The 26,728-nt window shown below is 37.1% G+C and overlaps 3 protein-coding genes across 3 annotated transcripts; all 3 read right to left on the reverse strand.

Annotated features, from left to right (window-relative positions):
* Nucleotides 1–5,708: 5,708 nt before the first annotated feature.
* On the reverse strand, nt 5,709–6,679 carry LOC116521350 (olfactory receptor 12D2-like). Its single transcript, XM_032236030.1, is given in 2 exon segments — nt 5,709–6,601; nt 6,604–6,679. Coding segments are annotated over 2 exon segments (969 nt in total).
* A 4,484-nt stretch (nt 6,680–11,163) lies between these two features.
* Nucleotides 11,164–12,090, reverse strand: LOC116521351 (olfactory receptor 12D3-like). The gene has a single exon (XM_032236031.1). The coding sequence runs from the start codon at nt 12,088–12,090 to the stop codon at nt 11,164–11,166; it is 927 nt and encodes a 308-aa protein (XP_032091922.1).
* A 6,127-nt stretch (nt 12,091–18,217) lies between these two features.
* LOC116521352 (olfactory receptor 12D3-like) lies at nt 18,218–19,152 on the reverse strand. Its single transcript, XM_032236032.1, is given in 2 exon segments — nt 18,218–18,420; nt 18,423–19,152. Coding segments are annotated over 2 exon segments (933 nt in total).
* Nucleotides 19,153–26,728: the final 7,576 nt, after the last annotated feature.

Raw genomic sequence — 26,728 nt, forward strand, 5'->3', positions numbered from 1 at the left:
TATCTATCTATCTCTCTATCTATCTATCTATCTATCTATATACACGTGCAGCATATCATGATATGCATTCCACCCATCCTCTAGCCACCCATGAGTGGCTTTTCCTGGATGTATTAATTTTTAAAATAGCTCAAAAAAATTACTTGCACAGTTACACAAGATGAAAAGAAGAACTGATCAAAGAGAATCCCCATGAATAAATTAATTGCTTTCAGTTAATTTACATTTGTTTAATAGTCAGACTATTCATCATACCTTAAGAATATTTTCTCCCTGTCAAGAATAAAAACTAAGGAAAAAACCAAACAACAGGTGTTCAACCGTGTGTATTTAATGGGGTGCAAAAATAAAGCCCTAGAGCAGAATATATTCCCAGTGATTTTTGGATCTTCACCAGATATTTAGGTTTCAAAGCATTATTGGCTGCCATGGGAGTAAAGAAGGAACATCCTTGAAGCAATGTATTCATGTGGGAAAAATCTAGTGAATTCAAGAATGTAAACAACTTGTTCTACAAGTTGATGCTATTTTAGCATTTTATATTTAATGCTCAAGGTTATTTTTCCAAAGCCTTGAAATACGTCATAGCCTGGCTCCCAAAATATACATGAACATTAATGGGATTACTAGACAAAGGTGTAGAATCCTGAACAGCAGTCAGATTTTCACATGCTGCAATGCATGCCAAATTTTTATTTTCTTTATGTTCCTTTTTTATGTAAGTCGTATCTAACAACTTTTAATAATTATTACAGTGGCACAAAATGTGTGTGTGTGTGTGTGCGCGCGCGCATCCCCCTGTCAATCAAGAGGCCCTATGCAATTTCAGATAATAGCTATCCAGTTTCTTCTGAAAAGTCCAAATGATGGAGCAGCACAACATCTGAATGCAAACAAGTCTGATGGGCACGGTTCAACTTTTAGCTGAAGTACTTCGGGGCGGGGAGGGGGGAGAAAAGTTTTAGTCAACACCCTGTCCTTCCTGCTGCAATACATAGCAGCTGGAGGAAGTGTTAAATGTAATCATTCCCCCAACCCAGAAAGCAGCACAGATGACCATGAGGCAACAGGAAAGGAAGAGATTGTTGGACCCCGGCAGTGAGCTGACCCAATAACAAAAAAGAGAATGCAATCCTATCCCTGGTTCAAAGACCATGGGGGAAAGCTGACATTGAGAGAGGAACTAGCATGGAAAGAAGACAAATCTTATGTCCCTAGAATGCTATGAAGTCACGACACCAAGCAAGCTGGCCAATTTAGGTTTTTAAAGACTCTATACTTAGTGAAGAGACAATTTAGTGGCCAGGAATTAAAAAGAACATAGAAGCTATGTGAAGAGTTGCACTATGTGTGTGGCGATGAAGGAAAGGCCAGAGAAGAGCCCAGGGCTGGTGCAACAAGTGGCAGAGCTGAGCCAGCTATGGAGGAAATACGGATGTTATAGTTGACCTCCCAAAAAGTGGGGGGAACTCTGTAATCTGGATGGTGGTAGACCTCTTTTTCCGAACAAGCTCACTTCATAGCCTATCTGAGCCTCCCATCTCCCCAAGATTGGCTAAGCTGTTCCTGAAGCAAATCTATCAACTGCATGGGATGCCAAAGAGAATCATCTTAGATCATGGGGCCCAATTCCCTGCCATGCTTTGGAGAGAGTTTATAAATTTGATAGGATCATCCCAAGGGTTAGTTTCTGCATTTCATCCGAGTATGAACGAAGCTTCAGAACAAGCAAACACAATGATAGAGCAGTACTTGAGATGCTATGTCAACTACCAGCAGTCTAACTGGGCAGATCTCCTGCTGTTTGCCAAGGTTTCATCATCTTATCCCCATGCCAGAATCTCCTCAGAAACCCTCTCCTTGGTGAGCTTAACAGAATGTGTGGGTTCTTTGCAGAGTGCATGGGGAACTGTAAAACAAGTGCTAATCTAAGCAACAGAGACTCATAGAGTACCTGAAGCTGAAGATGCCATACCAAAAGCTGCCATACCAAAAATTCTAGGGCTTTTTCTCATAGTAAAAATCATAAACCCAGTGACTATTAACCCACTTAAGCTGCCATGCCTACTGGGAAAAGCATCCTGTGTTCCATTGCAGTTTCCTTAAGCTGGTCAGAATTGAGGCAATACCCAGGATAGCTCCAGGTCCAATCATAGTAGAAGGGGAGACATATTCCATGTTGTACAATGGCAACTTCAATACTTAGTGCAGTGGAAGGGATATCCATGTAAGAAAGCTAGATGGGTGAAAGTGCAGAATATAATGGCAGATCAATTTATCAATTCATGAGAAATACCCCCAGAAACCCAAAGGGCCTCCCTGGGGAGATAGGGGACTCTGGTTTTTATTAATCTGTGTATTTGCTTGATGTTTTCCAGGTACTTCTCACTTTCTAGAGGATCGAACTGTCAACTTTTAAATGAATGAGGCCTGCTGCAGCCATCTTTCCACTTCTCAGCTTGCCACATTGTATGGTGGGCGAGGCACTTTGGAATGTCAGACCAGACAATAACAACTGATCATCCCATAGAATCCAAGATCATCCCAATAGGTGCTGGCCAGGGACTAGAAGGAGTTGCCAAGGAAATACCAAAAAACCTAATTGGATAATGTGACCTGTGAAAATAAGGGAGGGATTTATCTACTTTTTAAATTATACTGAAACCTTGGGCAATTCTTAAAGTGGTTTTGTTTTCATTTGTGCCAAAATTCTGTACAAAATGAAATAAAAATATTTTAAGTCTCAGAATGCTGAATTGGTTTGGGTTCATTGGTCAGAAGCCTTGACAGGTTAATTGCTCTCACTGTCCAAGAAATTTCTCCTTAGTTTAGTCTAAAGCAGCAATCATTTGAAATATACCTTTCTTTTCAGAGCCAGTTAGGTGTGGTGGTTAAGGCCCCAGGGTAGAAAGCAGGAGACAATGAGTTCTACTGCAATGCGCTCTACATGGGGCAGCCTTTGAAGAGTATTCAGAGACTTCAACTCGTCCAGAATGCAGCCGCGCAAGCTATTGTGGGTGCACCTCGGTACACCCACGTTACACCTATCCTCCGCGAGCTGCACTGGCTACCGATTGGTCTCTGGATACGCTTCAAAGTGCTAGTCGTAACTTATAAAGCCCTTCATGGTATTGGACCTGGGTACTTGAGAGACCGCCTGCTGTCAATACCTCCCAAAGACCCATCAGATCTCACAGGGTCGGCCTCCTCCGGTTCCGTCCACCAGCCAATGCCATCTGGCTACTACCTGGGGGAGGTCCTTCTCTGTAGCCGCTCCGGCCCTTTGGAATGAACTCCCCGCGGAGATCCGGACCCTCACCTCTCTCCAGGCCTTCCGGAAAGCCGTCAAAACCTGGCTGTGCTGGCAGGCCTGGGGTTGATGAGTTCCCTCCCCTCTCGACTGGTATGGCTGTGTGATTTTTGTGTATTTTAATTATGTGTACTGTTGTTTATGTTCCCTTTCCCCTCTGAGTTGTTCGCCACCCTGAGTCCCTCCTGGAGAAGGGCGGCATACAAATAAACCAAATATAAATACAAATTCTAGTCCTGCCTTAAAAACCAATTTGGTGATCTTGGGCCAGTCATTTACTCTCAGCCTAACTCACCTCACAAGGTTGTGGTTCTGGGGAAAATAGGAAGAGAAAGGGTTTTTGGAATTGTTACTGCCTTGAGTTATTAGTAAAAAAAAATAAAGGCAGGATACAAATAAATAAAATCTTCTGGAGTTTTGGAAAATAGACTGCTCCCCTCTTGTTTGTTACCACCCCTTAAATATTGGAGCACATGTAATTCCAAGTGTGGTCCTACCAAAGCACTATAAATTGGTACTAACTTTTCATGTGATCTATCCCTCTGTTAATGCAGTCTAGGATTTCATTGGCTGTTCTGGTGGTTGCAGCACACTACAGGCTCATATTTAAATAATTGCACTCCAAGATTTTATTTATTTGTATCCTGTCTTTATTCTTTTTTTACTAATAACTTAAGGCAGTGACAATTCCAAAAACCCTTTCTCTTCCTATTTTCCCCAGAACCACAGCTTTGAGAGTAAATGACTGGCCCAAGATCACCAAATTGGTTTTTAAGGCAGGACTAGAACTCATTGTCTCCTGCTTTCTACCCTGGGGCCTTAACCACCACACCTAACTGGCTCTGAAAAGAAAGGTATATTTCAAATGATGCTGCTTTAGACATGTCTTTTGCATATATTTCCCCAAAGGTAATGTTCCACCTCTTAGCCTGGAGGGTGAAATTATCCACCCATCGGAGAGGGCTCGCAATCTGGGTGTCCTCCTGGACCAACAGCTGATGTTAGAACACCATTTGTCGGCTGTGACCAGGGGGGCCTTTGCTCAGGTTCGCCTGGTGCACCAGTTGCAGCCCTATCTGGACCGGGAGGCACTTCAAATGGTCACTCACGCCCTTGTCACCTCAAGACTGGATTACTGTAACACGCTCTACATGCGGCTGCCCCTGAAGAGTGTCCGAAGACTACAGCTGGTCCAGAATGCAGCCGCGCGAGCGATAATGGGTGTACCGAGGTACACCCATGTTACACCTATCCTCCGCGAGCTGCACTGGCTTCCTATTGGTCTCCAGACCAGCTTCAAGGTGCTAGTCATTACTTTTAAAGCCCTACACGGTATTGGACCTGGCTACCTGAGAGACCGCCTCCTGCCATTTACCTCCCAGTGACCAATACGATCACACAGGTTGGGCCTCCTCTGGGTGCCGTCGACCGGACAATGCCGGTTGGTGGCTCTCCAAGGGAGGGCCTTCTCTGTAGCTGCACCAGCCTTGTGGAATGAGCTACCTGCTGAGATCTGGACCCTCACCACTCTCCCGGCCTTCCATAAAGCAACCAAGACCTGGCTGTTCTGGCAGGCCTGGGGCTGTTGATTATTCCAGCCCCATTTGATGAAATGTATGTTGTGTTGATTTTAATTCTGTAATTTTAAATGTTTTAAATGTTTTTACTTGTTGTGAGCCGCACAGAGTCCCTAGGGAATGGGCGGCATACAAATTCCATTAAAGTTTGAAAGTTTGTGATCAGCAAGAAGCAATTGTGATTCTACTGCTTACATTTTTATTATATAGCAATAGCAGTTAGACTATATACCACTTCATAGGGCTTTCAGCCCTCTCTAAGCAGTTTACAGAGTCAGCGTATTGCCCCCAACAATCCAGGTCCTCATTTTACCCACCTCGGAAGGATGGAAGGCTGAGTCAACCCTGAGCCAGTGAGATTTGAACAGCCGAACTGCAGAACTGCAGTCAGCTGAAGTAGCCTGCAGTGCTGCATTTAACCACTGTGCCACCTGGGCTCTATATTACTGGAGATTATATTTTCATCTGCAAAGCAATTTTATCTATTAATAATTTGACAGGAAAGTCAAACTAAAAATCCAATCCATGTTATTTAATGTGACAAATAATGTCAAGTGTTATAGTGGAGTCTATGTATAGTGATGAAAATATTAGACCAGGAAGAGAGACTCATTTCAAATCCACTTTCAGTCAGGATGGCTCATTCAGAGGCCTTTACTGAGTAGCTCAAACCATTACCTCAAAAATTATTACCATAGGAATAATGAGATACGAGTCATTAAAAGTTAAAAGGTAGAATTTCAACATTTGTGGCAATTGAAATAAAATGAATAAATCAGTGAATGACTAAAGACCATTCATCTAAATGTCAATTGGAATTGTTACATGATTATTGTGAAATATATTTTCAACATTTTCGTTTCAATGAATAAAAATCTTGCTACCAACATCTTTTTCATTGCCATTTTAACCTTTTCATTTCTCAGTGTATAGATAAGTGGGTTCAAAACTGGAGTAACTGCACTATAAATGAGAGTTATTATTACATCTCGTTCAGAGGAAGTACCCACAGTGGGAAACATGTAATTAAACAATACAGGACCATAGAGTAAAGATACCACAGTTAAGTGGGATCCACAGGTGGAGAAGGCTTTTTGCCAACCACGCTGGTGCTGCACTTTAAAGAGAAGGAAAGTAATGATGTACAGGTAGGAGAAAAGTATGAAGATAAAAGGACCCATAGCAACACAGCTGGTCACAATATTGAGAAGCATGAGATTTAGGTGTGTATCGCCACAGGCCAGTTTCAACAAAGGCTTGATGTCACAGACAAAGTGTTCAATTAGATTTCGTCCACAAAAGGAAAGGCGAGTAGTCATCACTGCATGCATCAAGGCATGGAAAAACCCAATAGACCAGGCAGCTATTGCCATTAAGACACAAACCATTTTTCTCATGATGATAGTATAGCGCAAGGGGTTGCATATAGCAACATACCGATCATAGGCCATGAATCCAAGGAGGATCCCTTCACTGCTGCCCAAGAAATAGAAAAAAAAGAGCTGGACCATGCAGCCATTGAAGGAGATGGTTTGTAGCTCTGTTATAAATCCTTGCATCTTTGGAACAGTTACTGTGGAATAGAAAATGTCGAGGTAGGAAAGATTTCCAAGGAAAAAGTACATGGGTGTATGAAGATGGGGTTCAGTTAAGACTACAAGGACAATAGCTCCATTCCCCACTAATGTGGCCATATACAACATCAGAAAAATTGAAAATATATATATTGAAGCTGGAAATCATTTTTCAAGCCCAACAAGATGAATTCACTCATCTCTGTTTGGTTCTCCATTACTAAAAAAAGAAGCAGAGGGTGATAAAATAGGAGAGATATAACCATTCACAGTTTTAAAAGGCTATGGGTGATATTGAAGGTAAAAGGTAAAAAAAATAAGGTGAAATTGTGATATAGAAAATGTAAATGGAGTTTGGCTAGTAAGGTATACATTAGTAACAAAGAGAAGATTAATTTTCTATCCAAAAATTCAGAATACAGTAGAAAGAAAAACAATGTAGGTATTAGAATAAATCAAGGCTACAACTTTATTAATTCAAAAAAAAAAGAATGTAAAATGGCAAAAGTACTCTTTCAGATATTTCTAACCATCCAATCTAGTCTAGCAGGATGGCCATGTTCCAGGTCCAATCCCCCAAGGCATGTCAATTGGCAGGGACCAGGAGAAATACATTTTTTGCCTTGGTATCTGCTTTCTGAAACTTCATCCCACCTAAGAGTGGGATGGTCATGAATCTGTTAGCCTTTTCAAAGACCTTGAAAATTTGGCTATGCGTCTAGGCCTGGAATATTGACTTTGTGAAGGGCTCCATTTCCTGGCAATGTTGACCGCAACAGATTATAATATAGGTTGGCTGCTGTTTGTATTTAAAATCTTCTTTAAAATGTGTTAACAAGAATGAATCTGACCATCCAGTGATAGTATAATCTTGATGGTTATTTCTGATGAAGAAGATTGCCATCCTGATTTTAATGCCATAAGTTTTAAAAGTTTATCAGATTTAGAAAACATCATTTCAGTATCTTCAAACTTCCACTATTCTAGATATCAAATGTAGGAAAATAACATCTAGTTAGCTTCTCTCTTCCTTTATCAAAGTACAACATATTTCCTTCTTGTATATAGATATTTTACCTGCTGAGCTAAAATATTTTAGAACTCATTTTTGTTCCTTTTTTGGCCTTTAGAAATAATAGCAATGTTTATAGCTTCAAATATTATTCTGTCCATCACAGTAGCTGAAAGATTAAATGTAATTGTGCCAATATGCTTCTCATTGGTCCAGTGTTAACTTGCTGCTATGGTACTACGTCACACATCTGATATTATCTCCTGCGACTTACAGCCTAAGAAGAAAACATAACCACCAAAAATGAAACAATATAAATTCAAAGTTCTTAAATGATGAATGTTGCCTAAAAGGATATTGAGTAATTTTTGGTATAATTTACTGTGGGCTCAATTGTTGCAGACCATACAGTATGGTTGTTGATTTGTTTGGACATTAGATGTGTCAAAAGCTTAGTATATCTTTTCAAAGTATCAAAAATGTGTAAATGAAATAGGTAGACGTTAGGGTTAGGACAGGAACTTTCTAGTTTTACTTTTTGATTTATAATTCCAAGATAACAAAAAAGTCACTTTAACAGGTTAATACTTGAAAATCACCACTAAACATAAATTGTAAATCTGAACCTTCCATAGAGGATAAAATAATATGCTGTGATCTTGATATCTGCAGAAGTAACTTAAATATGTATATTAAATAATATATTGAAGAACTTTCTCCCCTGTTCTTATACACTTCACCAGATTTATCATTTGTTTAAACATATTTATTTAAAGATATTGTAAGGTACTGAAGAACTGTCCATGTATTTCAATGACAGAATGGATATTCTGAATAATTGATCTATATAACATACTTCACATGATATCTATTTGTAAATTTTCAGATGATTCATACCTTGATAACACCCTTTCCTCAGTTAAGATCAATAATTGAAGGTAAGGATAATGTAAAATCAAGAGGTAAACCATACATTTGAGAGAATGCAAAAATAGGTTCTTCTAGTAGAATATATATGTGTGTGTATGTTTGCAGTATATTCTTGGTTTACAAAGCGTTATTGGCTGCCTTTTGGGGAAAACAGAACAATTCACAAAGCAGTGTGTGCCTGTGGGAATACGTTTTCTGAGCCTGAGAATGTAAACTATTTGATCGACCAATTAAGACTATTCACCTGTATGTTTAATAGCAAAGATATTTCTCCCCAAAGAATTGAAATAGAATTACAAATGAGTTCTGTATTAATAGTCAAAACTGGAGATTTTGTTGCAGTTTATACTTTGTGAAGGTTGAATTAAAATCAAGAGCAATATTAAGGACTAGAAATTACTACAATAATCTGTGAACTATAGTCATTGAAAATATATCTATTGTTTGCTACAGGATATTCTGTGTTATTCCTCAGTCCAACCTGCAAATTTTTTTAAAAAGAGTTTGATTGATATCTCAAAGGAAAAAAAATAAGGAGGGGGACCACAAGTCTAGTTTGTGGCCAATTTCCCCCTTTCAACTTCTGAATTAAGTGAATCTTGCAGCCCTTTGTTTTCTGGACATTTTGTATAAGAAGCCACATACAATGAGTCCCACTACAAATCATAAGAACTTCATAAATGTTTTAAATTCAGTGTCCACCTTTCATGGTAGGCCAGGTCAGAAGCAGGAATTTCAATAATAGTATTTCCTTGTTTTAGGATATATTCATTGAATACGAAAGACTGTCCAAAATCTTCACTACCTTTTTTAAGGACAAAGATTTCAAGATAAAAGTCTGTGTCTCTCTCTTTTGCTTTGACTTCTCTAGGACTGAATGACCATTTCTCTTCTCTTCCCTCCTTCTCAAGTCCATAAGTAAATTATACATTGTCAAAAAAATAATAATCCTAAAGGCAAAGTAGATAAAACATGCAATGTGGTTGAAATGCCAATAGGGTTGAAATGATTTCAAAATCAGATGCCATGGCGACTTGCATAATTGTAATTCTAGAACTTGCCAACTTTATCTGCATTTAGTAATTTCTGCTCTGCTAATATAAAAAATCAATTTTAAAACAAAATAAATTGTTTAATGAAAATCTCAAATGAATATTTATTTTTAAAATGCAGTAGAAAATTCAAAGGGGTGCAGGATGCAAAGAAAGCTATTCATGAATATTTGTTTTAATCTGAATGGTGTAATATATCCACTGATTGCATAATGTATGAGAATGTTACTATTTCATGGTAAGCTTACATATGCATTTAATTAGTGGTGATAGACTTTATTACACTGAAGATAATAGAAATAATCACATATGTTCAGGAAAAATAAAATTATGCATCTATATCCAACCTGTTTCTTAAAATGTTAGGGAAGCAGCATATATAGGATGACGAAGCAGAAATGGAGCAACAGTAGACTCTGAAACATGGAAGTTTACTGAAAGTCTTTAAAACAGACATTTTCACCCCAACCCATTTCACAAAACCTTCAAGAAAATTGACTGGATCATCTGACTCAAGGAGATGTACAACCTTAGATTTACCCTAAGAATTAATTTATATGTTGAATTTTATTTTGTGGAGAATGTTCAAGATGGGTAAAGGTATGCATGCAAGGTTTGTCATGATCAATATCTGTTCTCTCTCTGATCTTTCTACACTGAAGAGCAAAATCTACAGGCTTCCTCATTTCCTTTGCTATAAGGAGAAGAGGAAAGAAAAGAAAAAAAAGAAGTGCCTTTCAAGATAGCCATTATAGCCTATATCTATAAAATAATCTTTCAGGTTAGTTTCCTGACTTTATTTATCTTGAAGACCTGTCATCAATCTTGAAAGTTTACTATTTTCTGCCTTGACAGTGTAGCTGAACATTATTACAACACTAATACTACAAAATATTAGTCCTTCTCTATTTGGTAGTGTTTCTTTTTCCCACCATCTGATCTCATTTCCAAGCTGATTTCCAAGCAGCAGGAGAGAGACAGATTTAGACATATGAAAATTTAATTGAAAGGCAGTAAAATAAAATTGATTAGATTTTCATTTTTTTCTTTCACCAAAATATGAAAATCTTCCTGCCCGGATTTTTTTCTCATTGTCATTTTAACTTCCTGATTTCTCAGTATATAAATAAATGGGTTCAAAACTGGTGCAATGGCACTATATAGAGAGTTAATATTATCTCCCTTTATAATGATGTACTCCCAGAGGCAAGCATTTAATTAAACAGTGCAAAAAGTTTAAAGCAACTTGGATTTGGAATTCCTTGTAGGTGAACAAGGAAATCATTTAAAATTCTATTTAGACTTTACATTTTAAAATGTGAGAACATAAAGGAATGACAATCTGATCTCAGATGGCAATGTCAGATTTTATAATAATTTTATAATTATTTCCAAATCAGTTTCCATGACCATTTTTATGCAAACGGGAAAAAAGCTACAAATTTAATGTTTTACGGGACTTGCCTCCAATCCATATGTTTAAGATCCAGAAGCTAACATTTTTCTGAAGCTAAAACAAATATAAAAGTGACATGGCAAAAGTGTCCTTAGGAAATAATTTTATAATAAACACTGGTAATTTTCTTTAAAGCAAAATTGCAGATTTCATTCAAATAGATAGGCAATGTCAGTTGGAAGAAAACTTCTACTTCTGAGAAAAAAGTATAATGGATGCAGTATATTTCCAGCATCTTAATTCACAAGAAAGTTACTCTTTTTTATCCTTAATCTTTTTCATTGTTCTTCTAACTTCCTGATTTCTCAGTGTATAAATAAGTGGGTTTAAAACTGGGATAACTGCACTATATATGAGGGTTACTATCATGTCCTGTTCTGATGAGGTACCCACATTGGGAAGCATGTAATTGGACAACACAGGAACATAAAGTAAAGCCACCACAATCAAGTGTGACCCACAAGTGGAGAAGGCTTTTTGCCAACCACTCCGGGACTGTATTTTTAAAAGCAGAAAGGTAATAATATAAAGATAGGAAAGAACTATGAAGGCAAATGGGCTCATAACAATACAACTGGTCACAGTGCTGAGGAGCATGAGGTTGAGGTATTTGCTACCACAGGCCAGTTTCAACAAAGGCTTGATGTCACAGAAAAAGTGTTCAATACGATTTGGTCCACAGAAGGGAAGACGAGCAGTCACCACTGCATGCATTAAGGCATGGAAAAATCCAGTGCACCAGGCAGCTGCTGTCATTAACACACAAACCTCTTTTCTCATGATGAGAGTGTAACGCAAAGGGTTGCATATTGCAACGTAGCGGTCATAAGCCATAACTGCAAGGAGAATGCCTTCACTACTTCCCAAGAAGTGAAAAAAATGCAGCTGGACCATGCAGCCCTTAAAAGAAATTATGTGCAGCTCTGTTAGAAATCCTGCTAGCATCTTTGGCACAGTAACGGTAGAGAAGAAGATGTCAAGGCAGGAAAGATTTCCAAGAAAAAAATACATGGGAGTGTGGAGATGTGGTTCTGTTAAGATTAAAATAATAATCATACCATTCCCCACCAATATGGCCAGGTACAACAGCAGGAAAATTGTAAATAGAAGATTTTGATGTTTAAAGAGGTTAGTCAAACCTATTAAGTAGAATTCTCTCACCTCTGTTTGGTTCTCCATCACTAAAAAGGAAGGATAAAATGACAAAGTAAATGAGATATTTACAAGATACACATAAAAGAATAAAAAGACAAAGAAAATAACAATAAGGCTGTAGAAAATTTGGGGTAATTAATAAAAATGGTGCAAAACAGGATAAAACTGTATTTACACTATTGTTACATTTTAACAATATGTTTGAAATTTCTGCTAAACCAGAATTTACACACACACACACACACACAATAGCAAATAAGCCGTTACCATGGTCTTTCTGCTTTCATCTCAAATCTCATTACTGCCCTAGGGAAACAACTTTTGACTATTACCAAAATGGCTAACTTTTTAGAATAATCATGTCTTGAAGAAGTCTAACCCCTTTTTTACATTGGTAATTGCTTCAGGCTTTTCTATAAAACATTTATGTTATTTCTTTTTTATTACATTATTTCATATTGTATTTGTTTTTATCTCATCCTCTTTTAAATATTGGTCACAGACAATCAATGAATGAATCTTTGCTTTCTGAAAGTTTTCATTTAGTCTTTAGTTAGAATCTTCAAAAATCTTATTTGGAACAAGCAGTCAATAAATAATATTTACATATTAACTCTCACGGTTAATGTGTCTTAAGTGTTATTGTATCATCATGGTAAGTATTCTATTTTTTCATGTTTCAGATTTATTAAATGATTGCCTGCCTCCTAGGGCACATTTGTATATTGCGGTATTTGCACATTGCCATGAAAAGAAACAACAAATGAAATGTGTCAAACAGAAATCCCCTAAATCAAATGTCAATTCTAAGTTATATATCTGTTAAATATTTGGGAAGTTCGAACCTGGATGAGACCTCTTTTCCACTAAAATATGAGGAATTTTTTTTAACTTCTGTTCAGTTATGTCCAGTTCTCAGATATGTCCTGGATATGTCCCTGAAATTTTCTTGTAAAGGTTTTTCAGAAGTGGTTGGCTATTGCTTTTCTCAGGCTGAAAGAAAATGACTCGCTCAAGCCTATCCAAGTTTTTGTGCTTAAGGTAGGTCTAGTAGTAGTCCCTGAAATCTTGGTTTCTAGCCAATTGCCTTAACAACATCATCAATTGGCTCTCACTGTGAGGAAATTGTAACTGAAAATAAAATGGCCCAAGGGCCAAAAACACTAACAGAATGTAAGTAGAAGGGATGCAAGTAATCAGCTTCTCTTGCAGAATGTATCTCAAATGATTTTACTTTTGCAATATGTGCCTATCTTATAAAGCATTGTTTCCTCCCACTAGGGAAAAATAAACAATTCATGAACCAGTTCTTGATTGCCCATGTAGGGAAAAAAGTATTGAGTGAGCGTATGCACACAATTATGTAGCTAATTAACATTAATGTATAAAATTGTTTCCCAAGGCATTAGAATAGAGGTATTATTATTATTTTTATTTACTTAATAATATATGTAAGAAAGTGTGTTTTAATATATAATTAGGTGAGGATTGAAATTAACATTTTAAGTAGTATTAAAGATGAGGGATGAATGAAAATCCACAATGTATGAAGATCATGTTAAAAAAAAAATCAGACATATCCTTAATACAACAGTCAGCCCTGGGGTTTCTGATGACATGGGGCTGCTATTCTGGCATGGAATGAAGGAGCCAGGAATGCCTGTCTTGCAGAGACCTGAGAATGTCACACCCACTGCATCCTAAACCAAGCAGACTACTGGGGCCACATGATGAACCTAATGGACCACAAAACCCAAAACAAACCACCGGCTGGATGGGAAAAGATAAGAAAACCCCAGCTGAACTGTTGCCGAAGCTGACATCACTGCCAAACAGATGAGAGGTGGCTGAAAATGTGAACGGAAACAAGTGTGCATGCACGCTGGGTGTAACTGGCAATTGAAATCTGCTGACTTCCCTGGCTATAGAATAACATGGCTTGTAGAAGAGTGAAGGGTGAGGCATGCATGGGAAGGATGGGCGTGGCTAAGGGAAGATTCAAATTGTGGGGAGGGAAAGGATGTTAGTCCTACTATATACTTCAGTTGAAGAATGTCAGTTCGTGCTGGGCTTATGTGAGGGAGATAAAACCTTTCAAGCCAGAAATGTGTTTTCTTGTTTTTCATTACTTTGGACCAGAACTTGATAACAGGCTGTTTTCCAGGCAAAGGAGAACTAGATATAGATATCAAGTACAGTTTGAAGTGGGTATCCAAATTTATCCTGCTATCCAGCAACATTCTACAAATTAACTTTTCTATAACTAAGGTCCTTGTGATCTAATAAGCTGGCAACATTCCTTAAGTTGGACTTTATGGTTCCAGCCTCTTTGCTGAATGGATCCTTCCTGTTTGAAGTCCTTGATTCTGCTTCAGGATTGGCAGTGGAATTCCCAGACTTATGTTTCCTGGAGGATTTCAACCTGTTTTTTTCTGGGAGACTGGGATAGTGGTCACACTTGATCTGGATTTTTTTGTCAAAGCAGTAGCAAAGTGGTCTGGAGAGAGAACTGTTTATGACTCCATTGCATTGGTGTGCTCATATTGTGGGAACCATGTGATCCATCTCATGCCTTGTACATATGGGATCAATTTGATTGTCTCTGCCTGATGATTGAATGACCTGGAAAGATTCCAAAGAGAACTGGAGGTGTTCCTAATGATCTGTATGATCTAGAAGGTTTTGTTTTGAGGGTGACAGTGGCCTGGACTGGACTACTGCAACGTGCTCTACATGGGGCAGCCCTTGAAGAGCATTCGGAGACTTCAGCTTGTCCAGAATGCAGCCGCGCGAATGATTGTGTATGCACCTCGGTTCACCCACATAACACCTATCCTCCGCGAGCTGCACTGGCTGCCTATTTGTCTTTGGATACGCTTCAAGGCGCTAGTTGTCACTTATAAAGCCCTTCATGGTATTGGACCTGGGTACTTGAGAGACCGCCTGCTGCCTATTACCTCCAATAGACTGATTAGATCCCACAGATTAGGCCTCCTCCGAATTCCATCCGCCGGCCAATGCCGACTGGCGACTACCCGGAGGAGAGCCTTCTCTGTGGCTGCTCCGACCCTCTGGAACGAGCTCCCTGTGGAGATTCGAACCCTCACCACCCTCCAGGCCTTCCGCAAAGCCCTTAAAACCTGGCTGTTCCAACAGGCCTGGGGCTAAAGAGCTGTTGCCCCCGCCTCGAATGGTATGACTGTGTGTTTTTTAAATTATGTATTGTTATGTTCCGTCTTTTTTATTTCTTGTCTGTACCCCCCTCCCCTGATTTGAATTGTGAGCCACCCTGAGTCCCCTTGGGAAAAGGGCGGCATATAAATGTAATCAAATCAAATCAATCAATCAATCAAATCTTTAATCAGATTGTTCCTGTATGACTTCCTTTGCTATGGATTCCATTGCTTTCCATGATTTATCAAATTGCAGAAGGAGATGAAATGGGAGAAGAGATGTTTAGAGCATTCCTAAAGTCAATAAAGGATGAACATAACTAAGCATCGGTGAGAGCAGCTACTAATGCCCATCCTGTGATCGTAATGATGGCAAAGTAACTATATACTCTATTCTTATTGTGTCTACAGATTGCTGTCTGCTGGCCTTGCTTTTTGTGACCCAAGATCATTTGAACAAGGGGAACTCAGAGATACACCTGCAAGGCCAGGAAGATAAATTTTCATAGCATCTGTTGGACAAAACTGCTCAAATTCATTCCCAGTTAGATACCAGTTTAGTTGAATTCCAATGAAGATATATGCATAGTCTTACCCTGCTACATGGGAATGATTTGAATCTGTTGGGCCTCAGGAAGTGAACGAGGTCCTCCTGACTGCAAACCATATCACCTGCCCCTAGAATCATGTCTCTCCTTCCTAGCTTGCAGCCTTGAAGGGGACATGTGATTGAGTTCTGGAAATTAATAATTCATCTTTGAAAGAGACAGTTTTTCTAAGACATAGGTTCATTTCCCTTCTTGAGAAGGCATTACAGAATTATACCCTAATGGAAAATTTTCATCCAGTGTCCAATCTCCTTTTTCTAAGGAAGTTAAAGGAAGTCATGCAGAAGTTTCAGTGAACCCTAGATGAAGCAAATTATCTGGATGCCTTTCTGTCAAATTATATGCCCGGACATAAAAGGAAACAGCCTTATTTACAGTTTTAAATGATCTCTGGCAGGAATAGAATGTGGGTAGTGTCTTCATCATGGTTCTATTTGACCTGTTTAACATCTACATCAAGCTACTCATCTATCATTACGGGTGAACTATCATCCATAGACTGATAAGACTCAATTATATCTCTGAGCTCCTAAAAGTGATATAGCAATGCTACAGACATCCTGTCGTGTAGAATGTAGGAGTCTAGATACGGAACAACAGCCAACTTGCCTGAACCTGGGCAAGACTAAATGGCTAGAAGTTTTAAGGCCTGACAAATCTGAGAGTTAACCATCTTTGATTGGATGGGGTGGCATTTTCCCAAACAGACTAGATGCCCAACCTGGGAGTACTTATGGATTCAAAACTCCTGCCTGAGGAGCAGATGGAAGCCATAATAAGGAGAGCTTTGCATAACTTCTCTTGTATTCCAGTTGTGCCAATTCCTGGATCACAAGGCTTTTCTCACCGTTATTCATGCTATCATCATCTCCTGAATGGACTATAGTGTACTCTATATGGGCTACCTTTGAAGTACATATGAAAGCTTCAGCTGGTACAGAATGCAGCAGCATGAGGATGTGTACCTCTAAAGGTATGCAGCTTATGTCTCTGCCCTATAAGAAACATTGGTTACTAATTTGCTTCTGGACCCAATTCAAGATGCTGGTTTAAATAAACAGAGTATTGACTTTTATTGGATTTTCAGAAAAAAACCACACAAACCGAATCTTACATTCAGCAGTTATCTGCATGTAACTAAAACAGAAGAACTAAAAATACATTTTCTGACCTGCAGAAAAGTAATGTGTTTACACATACAAGCCCTTAATGCAAAGGCAGAAAAATACTGTTTCCATTTGTGTTTGGAAGTTTAGAAGTTTAGAAGTTTAATAACATTTGTATGCCGCCCAATCCCGTAGGACTCCGGGTGGCTAACAATACAAACAAATCAAAAGAAAAAGAGGAAAGAAAAGATAAATTTAAAAACACACCATGCACTCCATTTCAAGTGGGGCTGGAATATATCTATTAGGAAATCATAGACATTCTGAATTATTTTATACTTTAAAATGAAAGAACATGAAATGACAAATATTTTTTTCTTTAAACAATAATTTCTGAAATCAGTTTTCACACTATATCCTGAATTCCAGACCCTCCCTTTCAACTGGGACACATGTCAAGATAATTGTATTTCTGGAGAACCAGTTAGCTAACAGACATTGACACATATTTTTATTCAACCAAATTTATAGATGACATTCTAATACAGTGTTTCTCAACCTTGATGACTTTAAGTTCTGTAGACTTCAACTCCCAGAATTCCCCAGCCAGAAACACTGTTCTATTAGTTCATCAGCAAGATTTTCAAAAGAGCTGAAATAATTTTTCAAGGGAGTGAAATTTAAACATTTAACTTTGTTTAATTTGGGGGGGGACATAAGTCATATTGAGATCAGTAAGGTGCATTTATGGTTGTTCCACTTGATTATTATTATAAAACAAATAATATTGTACATTAAATGATGCTTGCAGATCAGTCTCTCCATCATACGTAATTCAAACAGGTTTCAAATGATTTTCATCCAATAAATAAACAAGAATTAAGAGGTTATGAGAGATGCAGAATTGTTTACAAATCAATTTATAGAAATACTACTGGGATCACGAACAACTTTACCCATAAACAGAAAAACTCACTGCCGAGATTTATTCATTCTTTCTTCTAAAGAACCTATTATCTCAATGTTACCTCAATTATTTTTGCAGTATAAAAGGTTAAAAAAAACATGGTGGGATGACTATTTATTTATTAAATTTATTTGCTGCCCATTTCATATTGAAGCAACTCTGGGTGGATTTATGTAATAATATCAATCAATCAATCAATCGATTGAACAGATTGAAATAATGCCAGTTTTGGCAAATTTGAAATTTCATTGTGAAACTCACAGATTATTGATAGGATATCATTCCATTTTTTTGTTTTCATGAGAAACTGAAAATCTTCTTCTTAACAACTTTTTTCATTGCCGTTTTAACCTCTTGATTTCTTAATGTATAGATAAGTGGGTTTAAAACTGGAGTAACTGCACTGTATATGAGGGTTAATATCATCTCCCGTTCTGATGGGGCACCCACAGTGGGAAGCATGTAATTAAACAGCACAGGAACATAAAGTAAAGCCACACAATCAGATGGGATCCACAGGTGGAGAAAGCTTTTTGCCGACCACTCTGGGACTGTATTTTGAAGAGAAGGAAAGTGATAATGTAGAGATAGGAAATTATTGTGATAATAAAAGGGGTCATAGCAACAAAACTGGTCACAGTACTGAGGAGCATTAGGTTGAGATGTGTGCTACTACAGGCCAGTTTCAACAAAGGCTTGATGTCACAGAAAAAGTGTTCAATGTGATTTGGTCCACAGAAGGGAAGATGAGCAGTCACCACTGCATGCATTAAGGCATGGAAAAAATCCAGTCAGGTAGCTGCTGCCATTAACACACAAACCTCTTTTCTCATGATGAGAGTGTAACGCAAAGGATTGCATATTGCAACGTAGCGGTCATAGGCCATGACTCCAAGGAGAATGACTTCACTGCTACCCAAGAAATGGAAAAAATGCAGCTGGGCTATGCAGCCCTTGAAAGAAATAATGGGCAGATTGGAAAGAAATCCAGCTAGCATTTTGGGAACAGTAACTGTGGAATAGAAGATGTCAAGGCAGGAGAGATTTCCAAGGAAAAAATACATGGGAGTTTGAAGATGTGATTCACTTAAAATAACAATAATTATAGCACCATTCCCTAATAATGTGAGCAAGTATAACAGCAGGAAGACTGAAAACAATACATTGTAAAGCTTGACGAGATTTGTCAGTCCCATTAAGATGAATTCACTCACCTCTGTTTGGTTCTCCATCACTAAAAAGGGGAAAAAGATTATGCCAGATAAATCAGATGTTAACAAGTTATATTTAGCTAAGTACATTACATACTTATCTACCCAAACTAAATCCAATTTCTGAGTATGACAGCAAGATACAATTTTATTTATTGAGCCACAGTGACCTAGCTTCAGTGGCAAAACTATCAAGGCAGAGTATCTATGGAAATTCTCAGTAATCCAGGGCATGGTTATTCCAAAAGTGCTTTCTCAAGAGGAAACTTGACTTTCTGAGCTTTTTGAAGATGTTGACAGAATTGAAGAAACTTCTTGGTTGATAAGTGAAACGTCTTCAAAGAAAAAGCAGAAAGCTCAGTTGCCTCGTGAAAAAAAAACATCTTTGGACATCCAGGCAGAGTTACGTTTATAAAATATAAACTTGATTCTGACTATCATACATGCATACTATAACAGAAAAAAAAAGAAATAGCAGTGGCCTCCTGAATTCTATGGTGTCAAACTCACATCATTACGGCGGCATTAGGTGACATATTGAAACTTTTTTCTGCTTCATTAAAATGGGTGTGGGCCAGCACATGATGCATCCAATCCCTGCACTGTGAGTTTGACTGCCGTACCTTAAATGATTATTGAATTATGATCCTTGGGTTTACGTTCCCTTTTTCAAATTGCAAGATTTAGGTCACCAAATTCTAGTATTATCTGTCATTTCAAATGTCCCTTCATATGTTCAGTACAGATTGCCTGTTCAACGTTCCATCCACAGTTTCTGCCTCTGAAAAAATTGACATTTCTAGCTGTTGTGATATGCCACAAATTATCACTCCCCAAAATAAGACCTCTTAGGAAATTATTGTTGTAGGTTCTGGCAATAGGTTACTTAACATAGTGATAAATCTCTAAGAATGAAAAAAAAAAAGAATATGATGAAATTCCATTACTGTTTTCTTAAAAGAGAGGAAGGAAAACATGGAAATAATAAGGTTTTTGCAATATGATCGATCTAGGCTATTCATGTTGTCCAAGGGTCATCAGATGCTCATTCTTGTTTTCAAATCTCTCCTGTGGGATTATGGCCTACAATTTTGGGGATGAATCATCATACCTGTCAGCTGTTATCTCATATTTCCAAGTTTCTTCTTCTCAGAATCCTTCCTCCTTTCAGCTAAAAAAAATAGGCTTTTCTGTCTGAAAGACAGAAAAGGGAAGCAGTATGCTCCCTCCCATATTTGGGCATACCAGGGGTTGTGACACAATACATACCTATTTCCCTGGCTTAGCTGATAAAAGAAGAGAGCCTATGGCTTAGTGGCGAATACAACTGCCTGATATGTAACACAGCCCAAGTTCAATTCCCAGTAAGGATATGGCTAGCTGATGAGAGCTAAATAGCTTGAAATGGATCTATACTAGTCTCCCTTTATTTATTTATCAGCACAAATGCAACACACACACACAAAACACACACACACACACACACACACACACCACACACACAAACACTCTAGACATAATAGATTACTGTAATTGGTCTGGGATGGTAAATAGTAATTTTGTGATTGAAATCATTACCATTAAATAAAATATTTGTTTTCTTGTCAGTTCTTTTATCTATCAGGAAATTTATAAGGCAGCTCCTTTAATCAGGCTTCTCAGATTTTATTTTATTTTTTTTCTTTGGTTAGTCATTTTGTATATATTTCATAAGCAACATAATATCTTAATTCATTTTCCCAAAATACTGGAGATTTTCAACTTCACTCGCTTTGATATTCTCCCATCAGCAAATTTTGAAGGGATATATAAGATCTTGTGAAATTTCTTACAATGTCGAATGCATTTTAAGGTATTTAAAATATTTTGTTTTTCATTTGGCTAGATTTTTATTTATACTTATTTGCTTTTTTCAGTAACATTATTTTCCTTTTTATTATATTAATATAAATAAAAAGAGCAATATGTTCAAAACTCATATAAACAGTGTGTTGTCTTATTACAATTCTTTTGAGTAATATTTATATAGTAAAAATAATAATAGTATTCTCTAATGGTAATCTCATAACTGTTTTTTCCTCATAATATTAATACAGAGTAATTTTAATACAAATCACAATTAATAAACAATTCATTAGTTACAGTAAACAACTCTAATAATAAAATTTATTTTTCTTTTATAATTATTGAAGTTCTAACTCCTGTTTCTCTTATTTAACTATTGATAGAACAGACCCCATACTTCAAAATATTAGTGTCTTCCTTTTTTTAATTTCAAAGGTTATTTATTCATTTCTGCACATTCTACAATTTTGTTATTATCTTTTCTTCTGTGGGAATCACCTTGCCCTTCCAATGTTGTGCAAACACAATTCTGGCTGCTGTTAATATATATTATTAAGTATGTATTTATTTTACTGTATTTCTCTGGTATGATGCCCAGCAGAAATGTTTTTGGTTCCTTTATCATTTTTCTAGGCAGGTGTGTTTGGTCCAATGTTTTTTTTTTTTTTTCAGACATGGTTACACATGTTCTTAAACATTCTAACTAATCTTGCTGGGGAGGAGTGTAATCTCTAAAACATTTTGTATAGATTTTCTTTGTATGGTGGACGTTATCAATTTATAGTTTCTGTCCCACAACTTTTGTCATTTGTCCAATTCTATGGAATACCCAGAGCTCTTCAGATATTCTGTTTCTGTTATATTTAGAATACTATCATGACTAATAATTTTATCCCAGCCATTTTTCACCTACATAGATTAATCATTATGTCTCACAGAAAATACATACTTGTATATTACTGAAGAGTAGGTGAACGAAATATCAAGCCAAATCCCCTGAAATGAATTAATTTCAAGTCATTAATGTGTATATCTGCTACATAGTTAAGACAGTCCATACCTTGATGAGATCTTTTTCCTACTAACATATAAAGAAAGATCATTGAAGATAAAATGGCTGGAGAAAAAAAAATCAGCTGTCTGTAATTAGAAAGGATGCAAGTAATCAACCTTCATTGTAAAATACACCCAGAATGATTTGTATCTTCACAAAAATGTGATTAGTTTACAAAACATTATATCTTACCATTAGGGAAAAATGAACAATCTATGAAATAAAGTTCTTGATTGCTCACATGGGGATACATTTGTCTATTTTGAATGTGCACATAATTTGTGCAGCCAATTAATTAATTTCAGTAGAAAAAAAAATCTCCCCAATATTTTTGAATAAGACATGGGGGGGGGAGAGAGGAGACGTTGTTATAATAACAATGCAGTAATGACTGAAATTAACATTTAAAGTTTAAGAACAAGAAATATAGCAAATGATCTAGATATTCTACTAATTTAGTATTCATCCTCTCAATGCATACTACTACTGCTACTGCTACTGACTGCTACTGCTGCCACTGCCACTGCCACCGCGACCACCACCACCATACTACTACTACTACTACTACTACTACTACTACTACTACTATTACTATATAATTATCTTGGGGGAAGAATATCACCTCAGGGCCAGATGAGTTATGAGTTATGAAAGTTTATTATATGCCGCCCTTTTCCCTGGGGGGACTCAGGGCGGCTTACAACTCAAGGGGGGGGGAAACAAACATTTAACACGTGAGAACAATACATAATTAAAAAAACACAACATTCATACCATTCGGGTGGGTTACAGTCTTTAGCCCCAGGCCTGACGGGATAGCCAGATTTTAAGGGCTGTGCGGAAGGTCTGGAGGGTGGTGAGGGTACGAATCTCCACAGGGAGATCATTCCAAAGGGTCGGAGCTACTACCAAGAAGGCTCTCCTCCGCGTGGTTGCCAGTCGACACTGACCGGCAGATGGAACTCGGAGGAGGCCTAATCGATGTGATCTAATTGGTCGTGTGGAGGTAATTGGCAGTAGGCGGTCTCTCAAGTACCCAGATCCACTACCATGAAGGGCTTTATGGGTGACAAGTAGCACCTTGAAGCGTACCCGGAGATCAACAGGTAGCCAGTGCAGCTCGCGGAGGATAGGTGTTATGTGGGTGAACCGAGGTGCACCCACAATCGCTTGCGCGGCCGCATTCTGGACTAGCTGAAGTCGCCGGATACTCTTCAAGGGCAGCCCCATGTAGAGCACATTGCAGTACTCCAGCCTAGAGGTCATAAGGGCAGATGCAATCCAACATGTGACAACTATTGTGTAACTGGATGTTCTCTCCAAGAAATTACCTATTATGCCTCACCGTCCTTCTCTCACCAACTTGTGCTTCATAATACTATGTATAGAGAGGACTAAAGATGTTTGAAATGAAAGTGATAAAATTTAACTGAAAAAAAGTGCAGTGGGATTAATCTTCTTGGAGGAAGATTACAAATTAAGAAAAAAACAGTGGGATGATACAGTTCTATTCAGATTTGTAGCTTTAAATATTTATAATCATGTATATTCAGCTAATTTCCCTTCATTTAAAACAATGTAAAATATTTTTTCTACTTATGTCACCTAGCCACCACATTCTTCAAAATAAACAGATTAGTATTGCAAATTTGCAAGAAGTGAAGGATATAAGGCCTATAAATTCAGATTATTCAATTTGCTTTAAATTATGGATCAAAATAAATTTCCCTGCCTTCTCAAGTAGAGTGAAGGAAATGTTAAACATAAGTTACTCTTTAATTCAAACCTTAAATCCCCAATAAATATCTATTTCTTGATATTTTATATACTGGTCATTTACCCTCTAGTACATTATTTCCATCTTTTTTAAGGATTTTTTAAAATTTTTTATTTAAAACAAACACAACATCCTTCTTTACATGATGTAGAAAGTGTATCAGTTGGTTACAAAAAGACTTTTGTGCATCTCTTCCAAAGTCAACAAACATAATTCATATTAACTCAAGCATTTTAACTCAAATATTATACATGTCATCATCATCATATCTCCATTTTCATTTGACTATAATTGTTTAAGCATCCTTCATCATAAAATATATCAAAATTTAATACATAACACATACTGGCCTTTCAATTACTATTTCTAAATCCTCCACTAATACTAAATCCTTATGTCCTATTCTAGCTAAACATCCATAATATTTCATAACTAAGTTTTCTAATCCTCTTTCCAAATCACTGTTTAAAATTTGCACCCAGTTTCCTTATGTTATACCCATATCTGTATATACATTGTTATTCTTATCCCTCCTTTATTTGACTATATCCTGTATCAAACATTTTCACCCTAATAACCAAACTTTAACTGTATCTAACTTAGTTCTTTTTTAATTAACTTTTATGTGTAATCCAAAGGGATTTCTAATCTTCCTTACATGGGTACCATTCAATATTCATATTCAGTTATACTCATCATAACGCTACACATTGTATACATTAGTAACATTATCAATTATTTATTTAAATTATATCTATTGTCAATAAATTTCAATTAACTAGCTTTAAATTATATTTTACCATCTATCAATCTGTATCTTTCCAATAGCAAAACAGTTTCATATCCTCTGCCATTTGTGGTGCCAGTCCTCTAATCATCTCTTTGATCAACTTTGTATGGACTCCTCTTAGCAACTCCTTGCTTATAAGATCTCTCATGTAATCTTGATGCCCTTCTTCTGTTTCCTTAGTCAGCTTATCTTTGATTGTCAGTAGTGTTATCAATGCTATTGCTAATGAAATTTCTCTCTTTAAATTCATAGATTCTTTGGTTTCTTCTTCTTCTGTATCTTGCCCTCTAGGATAAATTTCCCCTTCATTTAATTTCTCTTTCAGTATTCCACTCTTTCCATTTTCAGGGACAAACCAATCACCATAATATCAACAAATTTAATCTCTCCATATTCATTTTCCACTTCGATTTTTTGGGTTTTAACCATCACGTTTTCCATTTGATAAGCATCCTAAACTTCTTCACATATTTTGCTGTTATGTGCTCTAAGTCTTCCAGCTTCTTCTCTATCCTCTCACAAATATTTGATAATTTCTGTATTTCTGAAAATATCTTTTGCAAGCTTAAAATTTCTGTTTTTTTTGAAATTGTGCATTACCTCCAGCTAACAAACACAGCTGCTTTAGTTTGGAAGGTTAATAAAATTAAGCATAGATTCACAAAGATGTGAATGTTTTGTTTTCACTTTTATCTGGTTAAAGATATACTTCAAAGGGACATATGTATGTCTCTTCTTATCACTCTCTATAACCAAGCAGTGAGACCTTGTAGTGCCAATCAAAACAATCAGTGAAGAAAAAAAGTGTTCCATTTCCAATACAAAACCTTCCAGCCTCCGAATAGCAGTGTTATTGTTGCAAATTTCCTTTTTTTATTTTTGTATCTTTTTGTATTTTAAGTTAGAAAAAAGAGTCCAATTTTTAAATGAGTTAGAAGACACCCATGAAAGAGGAAAATTTTAGACCATAGGTTACAGAGAAAATAAAAGAAAAAAAATAGAAGAAAACTTACTCCATTCATTTTTAAAGGCTTGCATAAATTCTATCCATGAAAATAGCATTTAAAAAGTGGGAGGAGCCAATGTCACAACAATACGGACATGTGGTCTCGATGCTCCAAGACCGCAGCTGATACTTTTGCCGCTGGGTGGTCCAATCGGACCTAAACTGTCCCAAAGAGATGGTGAACAGGAAGAATATGTCTTGCTGATCTCAGGGACATCGCAAAGTCCCTGATTGATGCAAGAGAAGTTTTTCAAGCCAGCGACAAAAAAATCCAGCCAAGGCTGATGAAGTCGGGGCAGCTCCAAAACGGAAGGATACGGAAAGAGAAAGTGTTTCCAGCTAGTGAGGAACTTTTACTGTTTTAAAAAGAGAGTGCCTTTAAATTGGAGAACAGAAGAATCAAGCGGTGGAATTAAATTTGGAATGGTTTTGGACAGTGGTTATCTTACTTTTTTAAAATTTCCATCTTTTTAATGATGTTGATCCAGGTTTTTTTGCTTTGTTTTTGTTTTTACTTCTGAAAAATGTTGACTTAAAGCTAATTAGGAATTTCTCTGGTTTGAGATGCATGGATATGCAAATTGAATAAATAAATAAAAATAAGGAAAAAAGAAACAGAAATGAAAGAAAAAATTATAGAAGTAGTTTCTGATGATCTTTACAGCTTTTATAAGTACAACAATAAATTTACCTCTTAATCTATATTTACAACTTAATTATCTTCACTCTATAACAGGGCTTCAATTCCTTGCCTGGAAGCCAGATGAGTCACATACGGGCCATACCCATCCCTGATTTAGCAGAGGGGGGGGAAGTCTGATACATCATATGACGCTGCCATAATGATGTGACTTTGACCCTGATCTATAATCTACCCTGCTCAATCATAAAATCATGAATTCATTTTTTCTGATATACACAAAATCCAAAAGGGGATTCTAATCAGACATAAAACTACAAGAGACATTGCATGGGTTGGGTGGATACTGAATGGGTTGTGAGAGGGGATAACATATCACCCATGCTTCTTCCCATGCACCACTTCTTGCACACCCCAATGCACAATTCTGAACTTATACCTGATTGTGCCTCCTTTCTCCTTTTCCCGCAAGTTGGCAGCTACTT

This window comes from Thamnophis elegans, chromosome Z (genome assembly GCF_009769535.1).
Source record: "Thamnophis elegans isolate rThaEle1 chromosome Z, rThaEle1.pri, whole genome shotgun sequence".
In the NCBI taxonomy this organism is placed as follows: domain Eukaryota; kingdom Metazoa; phylum Chordata; class Lepidosauria; order Squamata; family Colubridae; genus Thamnophis; species Thamnophis elegans.

What these genes read in the sequence shown, in the direction of transcription:
- LOC116521351 (XM_032236031.1), bottom strand. Translation starts at nt 12,090, where the DNA reads ATGGAGAACCAAACAGAGGTGAGAGAATTCTACTTAATAGGTTTGACT.